At 40.8% G+C, this 21,017-nt stretch overlaps 1 protein-coding gene across 1 annotated transcript in view; it reads left to right on the top strand.

Annotated features, from left to right (window-relative positions):
* The first annotated feature begins 1,758 nt into the window (after positions 1-1,758).
* Positions 1,759-21,017, top strand: part of rtn4r (reticulon 4 receptor) — a 46,253-nt gene continuing 26,994 nt past the window's right edge. The window contains exon 1 of the mRNA XM_061817943.1: positions 1,759-2,103. Within this exon, the coding sequence (XP_061673927.1) occupies positions 2,082-2,103 (22 nt within the window). The 5' untranslated portion in view covers positions 1,759-2,081. The remainder of the gene's footprint in view (positions 2,104-21,017) is intronic.

The following is a 21,017-nucleotide window of genomic DNA, read 5'->3' as shown; positions in this document are numbered from 1 at the left end:
CTGAGAGTCATTAAATACCTTCTCAAGACAGATACTGTGCACTGGTGACGCTGGTAAAATGTGTTTCTTTCATTTTTTTTCCACTTGGCTACACAGGCACCCCCCACCGCCTTGTGTTGACCAGTTGCCTCGATGTCCCAGAAAAGCACCCCATAAATGGAGTGTTGTGATAACACAAAATAGAATCCCCCCCACGCAGATGTGCCAGTGATGATTGTGCTTCAGAGGGCACCACAAATGATTGGCATGCCAGCTGTCTCTTTTTTGATTGATTTTCCTCGTGCGCGTTGGTTTCTTGAATATCAAAATAAAGCCACACAATGAGACCCGAGACTGCTGCCCCCTGTGGATCCTATTTACTATGCACTACTGTCAAGTCACAATGACTTTTATTAACAAATATGACAAAAAGTGACTGATTGAAAAAATTACAAACCCCTTTACATGATGTAATTTTATGTTTAAGATTTTTTAAGTTAAACTCATATTGTTGAACAAATATTTGACACTTTCCACTCTTTTTTTTTACATCCATTTGTTTATTTGACATTCATGCTCAGATTCACTTTCAACAAATTGTTAGGTAAGTGCATTTTCTTCCCTCTTCCATCCACTTCTGATCAAAACTGACAATCATTTTCTTTGCCGTGGACGTGATTAAATTGTGAACGTTTTCTAAACGTAGTTTGTGTCTCGCGGGTGCTGAACTGTGTTTTCCTGCACCGGTAGGGGGCGGCGAAGAGCTAAGGATTGGCCACTTGTGTTGACACCACATCAAACTCACTTCAGCTTCAGACCACTGCCGACCATATATCCAGATTCATCAGAATGAGTCTTTATGGTGCCGTAAGGCAAAGAACTATCATATAAAATGCATCCAACTATATATATTTTTACGTTATACGCTGACACAGCCCTAATACTAACAAGTGATAGAATATATACCTATTACATAGAAAAGAAGGAACACATATGAAGCCTCAGACTCAGCACGTGCTGCAGGTCCCAGCGTGCGTTGCCTGGCTGGCCGCTCGGCTCTTTGTGGGCTCCTCTCGCGTGCAGGTGCGTGCCTGCCTTGTGTCCGACCCACATCAATTCTCCTCACGTCAACTTCCCATGCAAGCCAGCCAGGCAGCCAAAGAGACCCACCCGGTGCACATAAAACATTCATCGGCGTGCATGCAGCACAGCGCAGCAAGACATGTCTGAGTGAATAAGCAATTAAGTATCACATCCAGTCCGAAAAAAAATCTACGTTGAAAAAAACAAATGAAAAGGGGGAAAAAAGTCTTCTTCCGTTAGGGATTATGGATCTATAAATAACTTTAGGGCTCATGCGAAGCCATGCAGGCAGAAATCGCAGTTCAGAATGCAACTTTTATGTTTCTTTGCCGTGGAAATTGTTTGAGATGATCGGATGGACATTTTAGTAGCGTGATGCGGACACATGAAACATTTATTTCGGAATTCTCTTCATCTTGCTCGCTCTCTTTTTCTCCTCCCACCTCCTACTTCGCAGCCGCCCCCCCCCCCCACCCACCACCATCACCACACACACTGGCGCGCACCATCCATGCGCATCCTAACACTTCTCCCATCTTTTTACTTGAGAACTCCAGACAGGATTGGACAAAAGGACGTGATTTAAAAAAAACAAAACAAAACATGGATTCAATCTTATTTTGCCTGACCCGCTGATTCCCCCCATCCCCCTCCTGTTTTTTTTTTTTTTTTTTTATGCGTGAGTGGACCCTCGGCTCTTCCTCGGAGCTGTTTTCCCGCCCTACATATTTCGGCGTCGACTGGTGTCTCGATCCGAGCGCGCCGATCCCAAAGTGGATGATTGTGACTGACTCACTGCCTTCAAGTCGCCCCCATGACTGAGCTCGGGTGCAGGCACGCACCGGGCTGCCCACTCGGGAAGACCCGCGGCTAAAGTTTGCAGGCGTCGCAGACTGGCCATCCCCTCGCATTTGTAACCTCCGGATTTGCCAATTATCTCCTCTTTGCGTGGATATCTGTGCGCAAACTGCTTGGAATTACCCGGCTTTTCTAACGCCGATAACGCCCCGTCTTAAACCATGAAGACCTTTATTGCTGATGGTAAGTAAGACACGGCAGAGAGTGGAAAGTTTGCACGTAATGCAGACTTGATTGATTATTGGGCACTGATCGAATCATTAAAAAATGTGCGATTCAGATGGATTTCGATCGATCCTGCGTGTTTCATCAGGAATGTGCGTATGTGCAAATGAAGATTCAAGGATAAACTTAGAATGCAGTGAAAACATTTGCTATTTGGAACGTTCTTTTTTTCCTTCTTTGTTTTAGTTGTGCATGCATTCTGAGTGATTGCGCAACTTAACCAGGGCAGGCACCTGGACGCTTTTGCCTCCTCCCTCCTTCCTCTCCCCCACCCACCCCTTGTTGAAGTTTGCAGACGCTCCACTTGGCGGCTCAGTAGTACCGCGCTCTGCACGAGCATCGACACCCCGCCCGATAATTGGTGATTTGTGAGCCAGCGTCCCACTGTCGAGTGCATCCAGTAGAGTGACAACAAATTGGGTCTTGCGAGCTTTCGCCAGGGCTGGACATGGAGCAATTCTAATGAGCACAGGATTGCTCTTCCCCAACTCAGTCCCACCGGAAATGGGCAAAAATCTCATTTCTTGGCAGACAGAAGCAGGGGTCATTGAAAAGAGGTGCATGCTGGGAGCACGATGCACCTGCGGTGTGTAGTTGTTGTCGTTTTTTCCTGTGCACTACAAAATGAATAACAACTCATTTTTGTTCCATAAACTGCACGTTGGTGCAAATAGAACTGCCCGTTGAGAAACAAGGAACCCAACTTTCAAGTCATTATTATTATTATCACCATTATTATTGACTTGCAAAAAATAATAATAATAATAATTGACATACAAGTACTCTATGGTAGGAAGGCACTCTACTCAATTAAATTCAAGTTTGGCAGAGAATCAAAATTTTCCCCTGCCAGTGAATATGCTGTCAAACTAGCATAACATAAACTTACAAGTTGTGTATTTATGTATGTGTATTAAACCGCATCACAAACCTTTGTTGCACAAAAGTTTGCACAAGATGTAAAATGCCATAGACAGGCTAACAAATAGCATTGATGTTGTAATGTCATAACCCTTGAGGCAACAGAGTATAAATGGTGGCGCAACACTTGTAGACAAAATAATGACAGGCATTTTTTGTTTTCCTCTGTGAAAAACAACTATCATTACTCAGCTGTTTACTGAGGAGCTGTGACCGTCTTCATCCCCCTACTATTCGAGGATGATAGGGACCAGGCTCCACCTCAAATTGTGAAATTCAGCGGATATTTGACAGTCATTGTAATTACAATGAAAAAAAAATCATTTTATACACATACACTGCCCTACCCACAGTCTCACAGACACAAACACACAAACACAAACATACACACACACACACACACACACACACACACAGAGCTACGACTTACGCAACATGCTCACACTCTTCTTCACGCCCCTCATTATGTGGTGAAAACTGCAGGATTACGGGAAGAAAGCAGCAGATTATGGCAGGTCCATCTTTGCATTTCCCATCGAGCTGAATCAAAGCGGCACACCTACTTGCGCATTCTCTTTGATATGTCACACCACGTCATACATATGCATGTGCAGACCGCTTCATTGGCACCACATTCCACGGACCCCCACTTCCCACGCCAATCCCCCCGTTTATCATTAGTTTGCCCGTGAGATGTACAGTTGCAGAAAGGACAAGCATTAGGGTCACAAGGACACTATGCCATATGAGGGGGAAAAAATGTAAATTTGGGAATGAAGCAGGCATTTGGTACATAAAAAGCTGTCTCTTAACAAGAAAAAAAATAACTAAAGCAAAAACAAAAGCAATAAATGGGTAGCTACTATGCATACTGTAGTATTTGTGTGTTGCATGTGTACCTTTGAGGCACTGCAGTTGGGATGGCCAGTTAGTTCAGTGTGAAGTTCTGGGTGTGAGTTGTGGTCTACAGCAGCTCCAAGCAAGGGTTGTCATTTCATTTTTGTCCTGCCAGTAAAAGGTTGATAGTTCATTGCCGACTGGCTCTCCTTGCCCACATGCGAGGGCATTAGAGTCCCATAACTGCTCCACGGCCTGTCAAAATTTCAAAATTGAGGCACTAATAAGTCAACGTACACTTGTATTACCAAATTAAAGTCGTACTACTATGAGGGGAAAAATAAGACACCATTGGAAGAAAAAAAACACGTGAGAATAAAGCCAGTATTTTAGAACAAGCAAGAAAGTTGTTATACTCCATCATGAGAAAAAAGTCTTACCATCAGAATTAATTCACAGATCTTAGTGACTTTCACTAAATAGCAATGGAATGTTGTCACATTAAAACCATCATTTGAACGTGACTGTGTAAACGTTTGAAATCCCCTCTTTTGTTGGCTTTGTGCCACCATAGACTTGAGTTGTTCACTCTATGATGTGTGTCTTTGCAAAGATCCGGATGATCACGTTTCTGTAAGAATTCAAACATTGACCAGTTAAAAAGATGAATCACGAAAAATGTTTTCTTTAAAAGAAGCCTATTTTGTCATTTTCTGCCTAGCCTTTCATCCCCCCCCCTAATTTTATCCCGTTATTTCTCATCTTTCATCACATCTGATATTTTAGGTTTTCTTTTCTTTTTTTAATGGAAAAAAAAGTTGTCCTTTCTTGTTTTTGTGAGAGATTGTTTTAGGACTTTAATTCACTTTTCTTTTCTTTTTTTTTACCTCGTTAGAATCAGATCAATGCATGCCTGCTTTTTCTTATGCTCACTCACAAACAAAGCAAAACAAAAACAAATGGGGGGGAAAAAAACCTAAATGAAAGGCTAAAACCATTATGGCGGAACAGCACACTTTCATTTTCAGGAATTATAAACCGCAACAAAGTCAGGATTATTATTTTTCTTTGATGAGTTAACTGTTTTTATTTTTTTTTTTTCAATTTATTTTCTTGGGCAGTGCCAAAAACCGCTGGCCTATTTTTAGGAAACAGGCCACAGGATGCAGCATCTGAGGTGGAGAGATAATTGTCTGGGACTTATCACGCCGCAAAGAAAACGAGGACACGCGCAGGGAAAAAAAAAAATAACAATGGCTGATTTGCATAGCTGCATTAGGTGGGATCAAACATTGTGCCTTAAACTGACAATGAAAGGCGACATCTTCTGCAACCCTGAGCAGATATCTGAAATTGAACCCTTTTTGTGCTCGTGTGGGCGTGCATCTAAAGAGCAGAAAAGGAGCGTTGTTTATTTGTTTTGTGACTGTTCATACCGACGGAGGTTTGAAGCGAGGGAAGAGGACGGAATGCTTGAAGGTTATGGGATTGCGTCTTAAAGTTTATGTCTTTCATATATGCCAGTTAGTGGCGCACAGTAACAGAGTGGACAATATTTTCTATTTCTCTTTCATAACAGTCTAATTTTGTTTCTACCATCACATTTAAGGCTTGCGACAAGAAGGCTGAACAGAGAAGGCATTGAATGGAGCATTTAGCAGATCTATAGAATTTATATATTGGAGCGAAATGACTCTAATATGTCTGTGGGTGGGAAAGTTGTTAATCAATGCCGCTGACTTATTGATCACAGTGCCAAGTGCTGAGATTTCTGGTTTTAATCTCAAGCTATTTGGCCGGCATTCTAATTTGCTCTATTCTCCACTTGCTGGAGCCTGATTTAGTGCCTCCGCTTCATTTTCACTTTATTGTCACCGAAGAACAAGACTTCTTCACGTTTCACTACAACGCACATGCTTTAGCAATGCATTAGGATCAGGGACAATAGGTGATTTCTCTTTCATCACGGCACTCGGGGATTAGTTTCATAGATGTTCATACGCACTGGAAAGGAGAGGATTGAAGATTAACCGAAGTAAATCAGAATATATGTGCATGAATGTGAGGGGCGGAGGAGGAAGAGTGAAGCTCTGGGGAGAAAAGATAGCGAGGGTGGAATGGTTGGCGGAAGGTGTCTGGTGGTCTATGTGACAGAAGAGTCTCTGCTATGAGGAAGGGCAAAGTTTATAAAACAGTGGTGAGGCTGGCCATGATGTACGGATTAGAGACGGTGGCACTGAAGAAACAACAGGAAGCAGAACTGGAGCTAGCAGAAATGAAGGTGCTGAGGTCTCTCAGTCCCTCAGAGTGAGCAGGTTGGATAGGATTTGAAATGAGCTCATTAGAGGGACAGCCAAAGTTGAATATTTTGGAGACAAGGTTAGAGAGCGCAGACTTCGATGGTTTGGACATGTCCAGAGGCGAGAGAGTGAGTATAGTGGGAGAAGGGTGCTGAGGATGGAGCTGCCAGGCAAAGAGCGAGAGGAAGACCAAAGAAAAGGCTGATGGATGTTGTGAGGGAGGACATGAGGACAAGTGGGTGTTAGAGAGGAAAATGCACGAGATAGGCGTTTCTCATTGATGTTTGTCCGCCACTGGAGTCATTTATGTGGGTATTCACAGAACACGGGTCAACATTTTATTTGAGTCACAGTCAAAAAGTCAAGTGTGAAACAGTACATGAGTTCTCATCATGGATAAAAATTGTTGCCACTTTTGTCAATTGTGATGACGTTTTCACTCCCTTCCTACCCAAGTTATTCAAGACCATTTTATTGGAACGTAATTGTTTGGTTAAATAATGTTTTCCCGATGGCCACATTAAAGGAAGGCAAGAAAATGACAGTTCAATTGGTTACATAATGATTCGGCTTTTGTCATCTACCTGTTGGCTCAATACAGAATGTCCAATTTGCTCTAAACCGTGACGAAGCAGCGTCGGTTCCATTTGTCTGCCAAGCACGTCAGGCCTGATTTACAAAAGGCTTGCATGAGCAAAAACGAATGCAAACTTGAAAGAGATGTGGAAGCTGCTCTCCTAAAATGTGCAACCAGGATTGTGTCTGGCAAACACACAAAATTGCTGTGGAGTTCTTTTTGTGTGTTCTGGGACAAGCATATGCAAACACACAAGTTGAGTAGCATTCTTAAAACCTGAAACTAATTGCACTGAATGATTATAATCTTAAAAACAGGTGCAGAACAGCATGCAAAGGGGTTCCAGCAAAATGTGAATGTCATGGTCTACATTTTGGTCGGGTTGGTTAACTTGGTTTTGTTTCATGTTTGTTGTGTTCCATGTTTCCAATCTCTCGTGTGCTCATTTTGGTAACTGTGTCGACCTGCTGTTGCTAACGTTCTCCCTTTTGTCGACCAATCAGCTTCCTCCAGCCACTCATGTCAAGTCCACGTGTTCCTCTTTGTCTCGTCCATTTTTGTGTATTTAACTCCCTGGTCAGTGCCCATGCCATTGTCTCTATGTGTCTTATCATTTTTGCAGTTTAGGTTTATTTAAGGTTTTCTTTGTTACTTTGATTATTTGGTAGTTGGACTGTTTGCCGTTTTTCACATTAAATATTTTTGGAAATACCAGGAGTCATGCCTTGCGTCCCTGCTTCACTGTACTTTGGTCCTCTGTGTGTTTGCCTTGCCTTCCTCTCCTTCAGTTGCCCCGACTGTGACAGTGAAAGCAAAAAGAGAGTGAGAGAGCGTTTCTGGTCATGTGACCATTTTGAAATGTTAGAACCCAAAATAATGTGGCACAGACTCCAGTCAAAATGCAGTTTTGGAGTTTCTGAATGATCAAAGTCTGAAATTGAGCCATGTCACACTGAATCATATCACCTACCATCCTTTCAATGGTTTTCCTGCTGGACTGTACAAATATTGAAACGTAGGATGGCCACATCTTTACATCAAATTGCTACACACTCTGGCCAAATTCAATTAAAGTATAGCTTCTATTGATGATTGATTACTGGCTTTCCCAAAAAATGTTTGCTTCTTCCACTTACACTTCCAAGTCCATCACTTGATGGATGAGCTGCAACCATTAATCACGAAGTTAGAAAATGCTAAATTTACTAAGCCCAAAAGGTAAGATTTCGAGTAACCAAGAAACAAGGGATGAACACGTTAAAAATAACATGACTTAGGAAACTATTTGCAGGAACAGACAATAATGCAGCTGTGCAAATTGAAGGAAAGCAGGAAAGTAAATACAAACAGATTGATAAGACGACCAAGAACACCTGGACAAGACATGAGTCTATGGAGGGAGGTGATTGGTTAACGCAAAGTTGAAGCTTGATGAGAAAAGGTGGACGCAATGACTAAAAGAACACGGGACACAGGAAAATAAGAAAAAAACAATTTACATTGAAGCACAAACCATGTCAATTCTGCACAAAAGAAGTGAAGCTGTTGATTTACTTTTGGAAAATACAATCCGTTTTAGGTATTCATTACATGTGTGTGGAAGTCATTGCGTTTTTAATGAAAAAAAAAAATTAGGATGAAGACGTCAATGCTTTGTGCAGCAGAGGCATGGCGCAATTAAGTCCTCAGTCACTTTGATAGACTGCGGCAGGTGGAGGTGTTTCTGAGATGTTTCACTGCATCGTGTTGAGTGTAGTCAATCAGGGAATTCTGTTAATTGGCTGCATCCTTCATATAGTGCCGGTGCACTACACACATGTACACGGCGAGCGAGTCACACGCCAAAGTCATCGTCATTTTTAGTCTGAGCCGCATCAGCATTACAGTTGCCCTCAGTGGGCCAGTTTCGAATGGAAAACCGTGCAAATGTATCTTAATTCTACACTGCACTAGATTGTAATTGATTCTCTTAACAAATTGATAAATACTGTACTCTGGGTACTTTTCAAAGAATAAAAAATAGTACATATTCCCAAATACCCACTGTCTTTTATCTTGAATCTCTGCAATTGCTCACACAAAATCAGATGGGATCAACAAGCGGTATAGAAAATCAATGGATGGATGAATAATCTCAATTCCAGTAGATTAGTACAAAGAACCAAGCAAAAATACCGCAGAGCAAAAAAAGTGCTTCCGTGCAAATGTATTTTCTCCATTGGTCTACGTGCTGAGGTGGTTTAATTACAGGTGTAGCATTTATGATAATGAAATGGCCACACTACAATGGCCTAGTAAAGGACTGTAATGAAAGTGCATAGCTTCCAGTTTGCTTTTCTGGGCTGCTGATCAAATGTTCTTTTGATTGTTTGGTTGTTCAGGTTTCAAAGTGCAAATGCATATATTAAATGTAATGAGAATAATTGCTAAGAAAGCTGTTCGCTACTTTATCATGAGTTTATCATAAGTTGGTTATACACTTTTCATTTTCACCTTTTTTTGATATTTTGGAATTATCCCGAAGTGCATGCAAGTGATATTAAATGGTGTGCCACATCCGCTAATATTACTGTCACTTCGACAAGAAATGAGAGAAACGGGAAACTGCCCCTCAATGAACACATTTAGCATGTAGATGTTAGCTATGATGAAGTACTTAATATTCAAAAGGTACTGGAGGGTAAGCAGCGCAGTAGAATATTGGTTTTCATGTCTACCTTCAGACAATCCGATTTTCGTTCACCTTTAGCATCTCTGGGTGGAGTTTGAATGTTCTCCTGTTTGCATTTATGTTCTTTGGGTACATTGCTTGCTAAATCTCATGACACACTTCCATACAAAAATGTCAAAATATGAATCCTGAAATAATGATCTCATCTCTTTTTACTCACAGATTTGTGATGGTTGGCTTCAGCCGTCAAGTGAATCTCGAAGCAGATGCGACAACTGCTGAGCAATTAAGTAGATTTTAATCAACATGACATGCGAACCAAATGAAAATACACACAGAGACAATGACAAAGAGATGTCACAAACAAAAACTACAAACTATAAATGTCACAGAATTCAGGTTTGCGTGAATTTCAATTGGTGGTAAAAGGTAGACCTAAATGCAGAAAAGCAGGCGTATTTTCAAAAACAGACAAGGTTTATTTAAGAAATTACTCTGAAAGAAAAATTAAAGTTTCCCCAAAAAAGTAAAACGACAAAACAAAACAAGCGCAGAGGCTGGGGTTTTTGGGTACACTCACGACTACAGCTGTAGAAGACGTACATAAGTAGCTGGAGGGAACTGATTGGTAAACACAAAGAACATGACTGACAAGAAAAGATGGAAATGAGAACCGAACGAGCATGAGAAGACAGGAACATGGGACACAGTAAAAGAAAACATAACGAGAAGTAAAACTAAATATGATCTAAAGGAGGCACACGGCACCACAAGGAAAGAAGGAAGGAGATAAAACACAAAACAAATACAAAAACATAAAATACAGAATACAAAGACGAAAGACTGATGAACACAAAAGTACTCACTCGGAATACCGTAAAATGTAAGCAAGAGACGAAATAAGACAGTCGCGACAATTGCGAAAAGCAGTCCGATGCAATATTCCGGCACCTTCCTTCAACCAAAACTGCCTTTTATTTAAATACAAACTGGCAGGTAAGGCGACAAGGTGTTGCCCATTAGTGCAAAATTCAGAGGAGGCAAAGCAAAAATATGAACAGTAGACAGGAATCAGGAACACAACAAAATTGACCATCTCAGTGTGAAATATGGGCCTCTTTAATTTAAGCTACGTGATAAGTGATATACTATATTCGCTGATCTCACAGTACGCTAATGTGCCACGGCACCCTGGTTAAAGAATCACTGCTCTGTTAATTTCAGACACGGTCTTTAACGGATTTGGAATTGTTTTGTTTTTTTTTTTCTTACAAAGAAAGTAAAGCTAATCCTTTCCGAGTTGATGGAATGTTTGTAGTAACAAGATGCAGCCTTTCTTATGACTCTCGACTCGAGGATGGCGCCCTCTGTGATTGAATGTGATGCATCTTCACCACGGTGGGGCGGATGGCGTCTCACGGCGGATTTCTTCACGTCTATTTACAAAAATCCACTGTGACACTGTATCATAATCCTTTTAAAGGTGCTTACGCATGACAGAGTGGGTCAAGCCTCTCAGTGTGCCTGAGCGCAGTCTTCAAAGTACAAGCATAAAATATGCGGCTGCGACAGAAGCGAGGTACGCATTACTCTGAGCCAGCTCGTGGCACCAAAGCAGCCTCGCTGCGGTGAGAAAAGGCCTTCTCTCGTATTGCTGCTCTGCTATATGGCGACAGTTTATCTCATTCTGTCATTTCGATTAATTTTGTGCTCACTGTGACTTCATGGCCACTTTTCTGCCACTGTATTCCATGTAAGTTGTGGACCCGTTGGACTCCAGTTGAAAATATGTGCCTTACTGCCTGCACGCTGATGAGACTGATTACGGCGCCATGGAGGAGGCTGACTGACGGCCTGGTAAATTGTTAATCAGACAGAAGCTGAAGCGGCTCTTAAAATTAGATGCACGAATGGAACTCATGTCAACATGGAGCCCAACAGATGCAGTGCAACATCGGTAGAGAAATGAACAGAATGATGACGAGGAAGGAGATCAACCTTACTAACAAGTCAGTCACATATTTGCATGGAGCAAGAATTCAAAGGCTTGCGAGCATTTGTTCGCTGGTACTTCCCCCAAGAAAACCCCATAAGTCATGTTCGCTCTGCTGCTTTCCTGCAAAAATGGGGTAAGAGGGTTTCACACAGCTGAGAAAGGTCAATGGGAGATGGAAGATATGAGTTGATGGATGGGTGTATAAATGGAAAGATAGATAATGGATAAACTTGCAGAGAAAGATGGATAGACAGACGACGACAGCTGGATGGGTAGATGATGGATAGATGAATAGACAATAGACAGACAGATGGATCACTGTAACACATACGTTAGATGTAATTTTTCTTGTATTTGCCTTTATTTAAGGCCACATTCTTAGGGGCCGTTTTTTGCCTTGCTTGTAACAGCACTGTGCGTTTTATGTGAAAGACGAACACTGCATACTTGATTCTAGAGGCTTCATATTGTATGGTGAGCTTTTAAAAGGTGCTCTATAGGATAAATGGGCTGGGAAGTACTTTGGGAGGAAGTAAGGATACAACGGTGAGCTGTAGATTGGCCAGAATCTGAAAGATTTGAAAAGAAAATTGATCATTTTTGCTCTAACCCAAATTGGTAAATGTACCGAATAATGTTTTTTTAATTTTTTTCATTTTCGAAAGCAGCTCTGACTTAAATTATCCAGACTGCAAATTTGTGCTTATATTTTTAGACAAATCGATGGATGTAAGTAAAAATGATTTTCCATTAATATATTGTGAATTATATCGGTAAAATTTAGTCTAGTGCTGCACAATTGCCTTGTGCGGGTTAGACGCACTTTTTTTTTTTATTAGCGTTTATCACTACATCAAGACATAAAATGCACATGAAAGGCTTCAGTGGGTAAAGAATCTTAAAACTTTTTGTGACTGTGGTTTAATTGACACAATTGGGATTCAGTTCCATATACCGCAAGACGACAGTTCCTGTATGTCCATTTTCTTTTCTTCCGCTGCAGTCTGTGGTATTTCATCACTTCTGTCTAGTGTGAAATGAGAAACTGACTTGACTTGAAGCGGGAGATCATCATTCTTCATGAGCCAACTTGTATTTCCTACACCATTTTTTTTGCTTTACTCTGCAATGGCTGCAACTGAGACTTGTAGCAAAGTAAAATCTCTCCAAATAAAATAATTAAAAGTGAAAGTCAAATATTTATACGCTCAAAAATAAAACTTCCTTGTTGAGTCAGTTATATCTCTACTGAGATGGATAGCTAAAAAGCAAAAACGGGAAGTAATTTACAGGAAATAGGTTGTCTAAATGCATAATGCTTCAACTGCTGTACTGTTTCAGCGACAGGACATTGCGCTTCGGCACTGTGAAATCTGCCATGTTCGGGAGCTTTGACGTGCTTCTAGTTTCGCTCTGCGTAATCTCAGTGGGTTATTACTATTAAAATGCAAATCTGACTCGTGAACTCTGCTCTTCTTCCATACCTGCGGATTGTCTGACAAATACATTCCTCATGATTTTTCACAGTTGTCGCTCTCTACCTCAGAGAGCTCTCTCTTTCTAAAGCTGTCGTTCCCTTCATGGCGTAAAGCCCTGTCGCTCATCTCCTCTTCAACACTAGTAGGTGTAAAATGCTGATTCCCTTGTGTAGATCCCAGGCCGTGGCAAATTAGATGTGACCGAATCTTGCCTACCACGACGTCCATTTAATATCTGTAATCTGGTGGACTCAAGGGAGGACAAGATGGAAGCGAATTTAGTCCTTATCTGGAGGTTGGCAAAAAGGGTTGACCATGGACTTTTCTACTCTGAGTTGCAAGACCTTGTGGCAAGGTTGAAAAACTTGGAAGAGAGCTCAACCAACAAGGACTCTCTTAAATCTTGGATTTAGGTGGGTTAACGTTGAGATAATTTGCTTAACCTAAAGGTAGAAACCACTGGCCAACCCAAGGGTACAGAACTGAACCACTGTGACCCAACTGTTCAATATTTGTTTCGATGTGTCCAAAGATTTTGTTGTTGAGCCAGGAATTGTAATGACATATTTGCTTTTTTATCCCCCAAAGTGTGTGTGTGTGTGTGTGTGTGTGTGTGTGTGTGTGTGTGTAGACTTAGCTATTGTACATTTGAATTGTTGCCATCATTTAACTGCCGGAAACAGACTCAATAATTTTGTCTGTGTTTTTGAAGTGCTAATCAAATTCTATTCACTTCATTTACAAACAAGTTTCCCAAACTTAGTGTCAATTGTAATTAGTCGGTCCATTCACAACAAGACAGCTAATTCGTGAATGTTCAGCTGAATATGTAAAGCCAAGCAGTGCAGAGAATATGAAAGCATGATCTAAAAGTGTTTTTGTGAGTTCTCTCCTTTGCTCACCTTTTCCCCTGAAGAGCAATGTGTAGAAAATGGAGAGATGAACACACTAGGATATCGTTTAGGTATATCACTGGAGTCTCAAATGTAGCAGTCTATCCAGCGATCTCTTCCAGCTCCATGAGGAGGGTTGGCACCCCCTGCAGAGCAGTGCCATGCATATTTTTCAAATTCATTGCAGGAGAAATCAGTTCTGCAGCCAAGACCTCTTTCTAGCTAAACATATCCGTCATTAGATCTCAAAAATGGGAACCTAGCCATGTAAATGTGTTGATGATTGCATCATAAAGCAAACACTGAGATTTTCCCTGCTGCGTACATTTGATGCAGGACTCCTGGTGCCAAATAACGATTCCCGTAGGCCGCCTTTGGCATTCAGTATCAGCACGCTTGAAGAAATAATTGAGCTGATGAGGAAGAAGGAAGGAAGGGAAGTGTTGCACAGCAGTGTTACCCTCCCCAAATGGTCTCGTTTTCTCATGCCTGTACATGTTGCCTGGTAAAATCTCCTCAATCATTACAGCATTTATTCCAGAAGGGAGATGAGCGTAGTAGGCACTCCATCTCTGATCTGTAAACAAATTATGATGAAAGTTCCTTTGTGATGCCTGCATGAGAAAAAACAGTTCTTGAGGGTCTCACTGTGGTGTCCCGGGACCTCTGCCAGAAATGGAGTATCTGACAGACATTAGAGCTTTGACAGATCCGGCCCCCCCTCCCCCTCATCAAAGGTGCTGAGGTTTAGTGACATGATTTTTTAATGAGTCAAACAACCGGTGGCTCATTTCGATTCATTACATCTTTCAACTCATTTGTCGGTGGTAAATATCCAGTGGTTTTCCATTAATCCTTTAGCGGTTTCAGTGTGAGTAAATGACAGGTTATGTTTTCTCTCCAGCTATCAATCCTTGGGAAGACATTGGCATGTTAAGTCTCGAGCTTGACCATGAAGTGGGTCCCACCATGCCTTTAAAGGGCATCACATGAATGTATATTATACTAAGTAGGGCTGGGGGAAAATCTAATAACTGATCAATGTACTTCAAAAATAGGTCGACGTAGAATCTCTGCCTTGGAGCACCACCAGGACCCATAAAAAGTTTTTTCCCGGAACAATGTTTGGTGCCGCCGGAACCAATATTTCACATTGACATTTATTACAGATTGGGCCACTGACAAGCATGATAAAAAACAACACAGGAGCATTCTTAAATGATTTTTGAGACACTATTAGGTGTGCAATGTACATATAACATGACATATGAGTGAGCTGAATAAAAGCTTTTTTTTTTTTTTTTAAACGTAAAATGGTAATTGCTAGGCGCTAATGAATCTTGAATGTAAACTGTTTTGCAAAGGTTGATCTTTTTTGTTTCAAATTCTGTAGAGTTCAGACAATAGACTACCAACATAGGCAGTTTCAGGATATAAGTTCAGTACTCATAATGGAGGATAAAACATCTTTTTTCGTAAAAATACTTCTAATAATAATCTATTTATTAGGTAAGGCTGGGGGGAGGAGCAATAACTCAAGTACTTAAACTATCCATCCATCAATCCATCCATCCATTTTCTTCACCGCTTATCCTCACAAGGGTCGCAGGGAGTGCTGGAGCATATCCCAGCTGTCAAAGGGCAGGAGGCGGGGTACACCCTGAACTGGTTGTCAGCCAATCCCGGGGTACATAGAGACAGACAGCCACACTCACAATCACACCTAGGGGCAATTTAGAGTGTCCAATTAATGTCGCATGCTTTTGGCATGTGGGAGGGAAACGGAGTACCCAGAGAAAACCCACGCAGGCATGGGGAGAACATGCAAACTCCACACAAGTGGGGCCAGGATCGAACCCGGGTCCTCCAAACTGTGAGGCCAACACTTTTCCAGCTGAGTCACCGTGCCGCCTTTAGAAAATAACATTAGTATAATCAATTTTAAAAAGCTTCGATCGTGACAGGCCTAATACTGAAAACTATGTGACAGGAGGAAGAAGGCACATCATCCACTTTCATCTCAGCTTGTGGAAACTTCATTTGTGAAGAAGCGTGACACATTTCGCTTGAACCCCCTGCTGATTGCCGACTCACGCGTGCTATAGGAGGCAGACAGGAGAATCTGCACAGCACCTGGAGTTAACTTTGGAGAAAGTGTCTGGAGATTGGTACACACTCCCTTCTGATTTGAAGACACTTCCTTCCACGGGAATTACAGCTGAAGAGTGCTACGAAATATCATTACATTTCAGTATCATAGATACAAATGAATAAAAGACACCAAGACCATTTAATATGTTTCGTCTGTAAAAGCAGCTATTACCAAGTAATAGCCTTCTAAACAAGCCAATAGATTCAATATAAACCACTGCTTGTCACTTATTGGTCGAGTAGATCCTTAACTCATTCAATACTCTCTTCTTTCACCAGAAAAAAACTTTACTGTCAAATACAATAAATACAAAGTGCCTCCTTACCCTGACCAACATCCACATGCTGAAAAAACTAAATCGCTCTCCTTTGTTGTTGTTTAACTTCTCCATTGAATCTAAATTCTATTTTTGCAGTTATTCACTTGTGTATTGGAAAGCATAAAATCCACAAAATATTCAGTGGGATGCAATGTAGTCCTTTTATCTGATGACTCTTTTTTTTTTTTTCACCTTGCCCTTGCACTTGCATTGTAGACACAAATTGTAACTTTATTTCCTAAACCATGCCTGCCTTAGACAATTTAGCTCTTATGGAGCCACCTGTCTGAAACAACAAACTCCAAAGCGCGCTTGGATGTATTTCCACGAGAGTTGACAGAAATCCCGATGCAACTAAAGTAAATAACAAAAGTTCCTTGTTAGCTGATCTCAGGCACTGAGGGGTTTTAACAAAACATTGGCATTAGACTCAGAACAAAGAAGCTGGAAGTGCAGTCTTCAGACCTCTGCCATGGGCAACGTAAATTGAAAAAAAGAAACCCCTTTCCCTAAGTTATTTTGCATTGTATTATATCTAAAATCGCAACTTACCAGATCAGGTCACTCCTTTTGACATACAATTTTGACAACATATTTGCTACGTGGACAAAGACAACTATGTGTCCAGGCTTTTAAAAGACTTCCTGTCTGTGGGGCCTGCATAAAGGTCTCTGTGTGTATAAGCCAATCAATGACACCAATCACCTGCCACGAAAGCATTAAACTGTCTGATTGATAATCATTAAACTTGCATGAGTTATGAGCCTCTCTTGCTGATAACCACATTTCACAGGGGAGGTAATTTCCATTAAAAGCGAGCGGCTATGTCGGTCAAGACGTATGCATTTGGAAATTTTAGGAGGTCACTTGTGCTCCAAAGGTTTCCCGTCAATGGAGTCCATCCGCACACACGCCCGTAATAGAAAGCTTTTATTTCAAAAGCATAGTGCATTAGGAACATGGGCATTAGTTGCACATGGTCTGAGAACCCTGCAAGTCACCAGTGAATGCCAAAGGATTACTCAGCAAAGAAAATGTTACTGAGGATAAACAGATGACGTGTTTTACTGGCGTACTCGTGACAGCGGTGGAGGAATCATTGAGCAGTTATTGTTAGCGTAGGTTTAATGTGATTCTGCTTCTGGCCTGGTCCTGGAGCGGCTCCACGGGAATTCTTCTTCCTGACCTGTCGGTCACAGAAGCTATTAATTTGTTCACCCATTAGTGATCCCACCATCTTTCCTTAACTTTTAAGACTTTGCGCCGTAGATTAGTCGAAAAACAGGCAGGACCACAGAAGTTCCCCAGGCTTTTTTATTTTTAATGATTTTCAATCAATACAGTGAAACATTACACAGAATCCCTACTGGCACAAAAAGAGAACTGTTCTCTGGAAAAGTTCAAAAATCAAGCTCTTTCATTCCCTTGTCCTTTAACCTTGGACAATACAGATGTGAAATCTCCAAAATCCATTCTGTCATTTGCCTGACCAATTTGTAACCTTTTAGGAACAAATTCAAGCCGTGAACAATATATAACTCATGCAATGCCATCTGGACAAAAATCTTTCAATACCTCAAAAAAGCAAATGACTGTCACTGCATTATCTTTGCAAACTATTTCTCAAAAGGTGTTAGCGCCAATAATCACATTATAAAATAAAATAGAGGTGACTTAGCAGTTTAAGTGAAGGGGAAGAATCCGCATGCAAACTTTATGCTTCATTCTGCATCAAAGCATTAATTGCACTTTCAATTTTTGACAAAACAGGCTCAAGTGTATGGAATGTAACTATTTTCACCGTTATTGTCTTAGAAAAAAAAATCTAGACTTGCAATCTGGTGTTGATTCAATTACGGAAATGTTTTACAAGTGTGGAGCATTGAAGAGTGTGAATAGATTTGCTCCATCTTTTCAAAACTTTTCTAAATTTGTTAAAAAAGGTGAAAATAACAGACAATGTGGGGACAGACCAAGAGTAAGGATTTGTCAACAAATATTTAATCAACCATATTTGGAGATATGGGGTTTATGCCTGATAGTGTTGATGTACGTATGTGTTCATTAAAATTGTCGGCTTAGCATATGTTAGGCTCTCAGCCCCAATTTTGGTGAAAACAAATGTGTAAGAAGTGCAAAAACAGTCAGTGTTGCATAGCAGAGCCAAGGTAATGAAATCATTTGTTCTATTTTAATCCTGTAAAATTTAAATATTAAAAAAACCCTTACGTATATGCATTTTCCCCCAATTCTTCATTTACACATCTCACCATGTGTTGATTATGGCTGGATTTCCGTTATCATCACACCAAGTTATGAATTATTCTAAGATGCCCGCTTCTATTAGAGAATGGCAAAGTTTCTGTCTCTTCAAGATAAATGTGCCCCCATGACAAGTGTTTTTTTTTCTGCATTGAAAGGAGGTGGCTCAATGTGGTTCATTTTCTTCTCACTTATTCTTGTGGAAAAAGAATGTTCATCGGTTCTCGTCGGCGCTTCATTCTCCTGTGGATCATTTCTTCTTTAGTTCCTTTCTCTTCCTTTTTTTTCCCCATAATTGAGTCCTTCCAAAAGAGAGTGTCTGTCAATAGTACAGCAATGTAATTATGCTCTCCACATATTAATGACGCAAATGCATAGAGCCTGATACATGATACCCTCTTTATTAGTGAATAGGCTCATCAAACTCACCATGTGCCATTGGCAGATAAACCTCCTCCCCCCGATGCACCACCTTCCAGAGTAGATAGACGTCGGACGTGCGTATCTTTGGCCTGTGTTATGGTATTGACTCTTCAAGCAGTTAACAGGAAAATCTGATCAATTTACAGCTAATTAATGTCATTAAAGGGGGCACATGCTAATGCGTTTATGCGCAGATAACAGAAACAAGAGGCAGTGGCGGCAAGGCTCATTTTACCAGCAGGCCAAGATGAGTAATTAACTGGGTATTAAAGCTGCTGTGTTATGTGATTTCCAGTTTATCAACTATGCAATTCAGGTGTTCGGCACTGATATGGAGATTTGTGTTGTCGTCCAAATGTTGTGAAAAGTGAAAGTTACACTTAATGTAGATCTTTATTCTATTTTCCATGGTTTAAGTGCAAAGATGGTGTGCCGGAATGCAGAAAAATTGGATATTTGGTGACTTCATGACATGTTATTGTGAATTCGACTTAAATCAGTTTTCCCAAATGTAATGCTACAAAACAAAAACAAAAAAAAGAGGTATTTGCATAAAATTATCTCATAATTTACTGATTTATGCAATTCAATATAGCAAAAGGTTTCCATTTGATAACATCGCCTTTATTTCTAAATGAGGCTTATGCAAGTTAATCTCTCCGGACTGCACACACGTGCAGTACACTCCACATTCCTGAACAGCCATTATCCCAGTTTCACAATCCAGATTTGAAACATCACACACACACACACAGTGTATTATGAAACTGATGGGAGTTATTGGGCTCATTCCTTAGAAAAAGCTGAGGCAGGAGGATTTTATGATTGTTCATCAAAAAGGCAAAATTGCTTGATTTTGCCACAAATAACTGGTTGAAAGCAGTGGTATTTGTATCCCTGTGGCGAGCTTTGCAGCTGTTTCCAGATTGACTCTCATCGGAAAAAGCTATGTTAGGATTCCTCCAGTTTTTAATCTTACTTTTCTCCCACGGATGCAAGCTGAAATCAAAGTGAAGTAACACTACAATGAACCTAAACCCAGGTGATTAAAACAGAAAATGTGGCTGTAAATCAAATTTTTGCATGTAATTGAACATTTGTCATTCCCAATGCCTAACATCATAACTGAAGATAAGTGTCAATCATTAAGTTTCATATATCTGGCTCATTCATCTTGGTAAAGCCTCAAATATACGTGCATCCATTTTAGAAAATAATATGCTTGAAGAAAAGTTGTGAATGCATCAGGCTGCAAACCCTAACAAGCGCCAATAGTTTCCATATTTATTGGGATAAGCTGGTTTGTGTTATTACCAGGATTCCCAGGGGTCATTGCTCTTTCATTGGCATGCCAAATAATGCTCCAAACAAGCACTTCAAATACCTGCTTTCATGATGTTTTTCCCCACACGTGAAAAACAAAAACTCCAGCTGTGCGGCTGTTACTTTCTTTGTTTGTTAAAACTAGCTGCTGGAGAGGTGACACGGGATCCCAAATGCTACGTGGGAATTAAAAAAAATAATAATCATTGCACCATATGTAACTTCATCTGAATTCTACCAGCGAAAGATTGTAATAAACTCCATATGGGCCAGCTATCAAAGTAATAGCCCAGACAAAACATCCCATCACTCTCTGTCACTCTGGTCCACTCCATATTTTATCAGCCCTGCATTTCTTTGAAAGTTTCTCCACTCTACTCAGTTTGCGCTCAAACTTGGTCGATTGTAATCGCGGCCCCTTTTCCGGGCGTAAACATCATCCTGCTCTGCTGCGCGAGTTATGTTTGAAATCGCGTGTCAAAACTTCTCCGAATACATTTACCGCTGTTCTTTCGCCATGTGACACTGCTGTCGCCGGCAGAGCAGACAAAAACGGGAAGAAAAATAAATAAAATCAGGTGATGATCTCAGGCTGGTGACAGCACAGCTGTTCACACATGTGCAGTGGCACGGCGTGGGTGGGCACAAATTTTATGGGGCCCCACAACGAGCAACGCCACCAAGCACAACTAAATAAATAGATATTTTCAAAATGTTTTA

This window comes from Syngnathoides biaculeatus, chromosome 4, assembly GCF_019802595.1.
Source record: "Syngnathoides biaculeatus isolate LvHL_M chromosome 4, ASM1980259v1, whole genome shotgun sequence".
In the NCBI taxonomy this organism is placed as follows: Eukaryota; Metazoa; Chordata; class Actinopteri; order Syngnathiformes; family Syngnathidae; genus Syngnathoides; species Syngnathoides biaculeatus.
The sequence above is the reverse complement of the archived record's forward strand: the minus strand, read 5'-3'. Positions and strand labels throughout refer to the sequence as shown.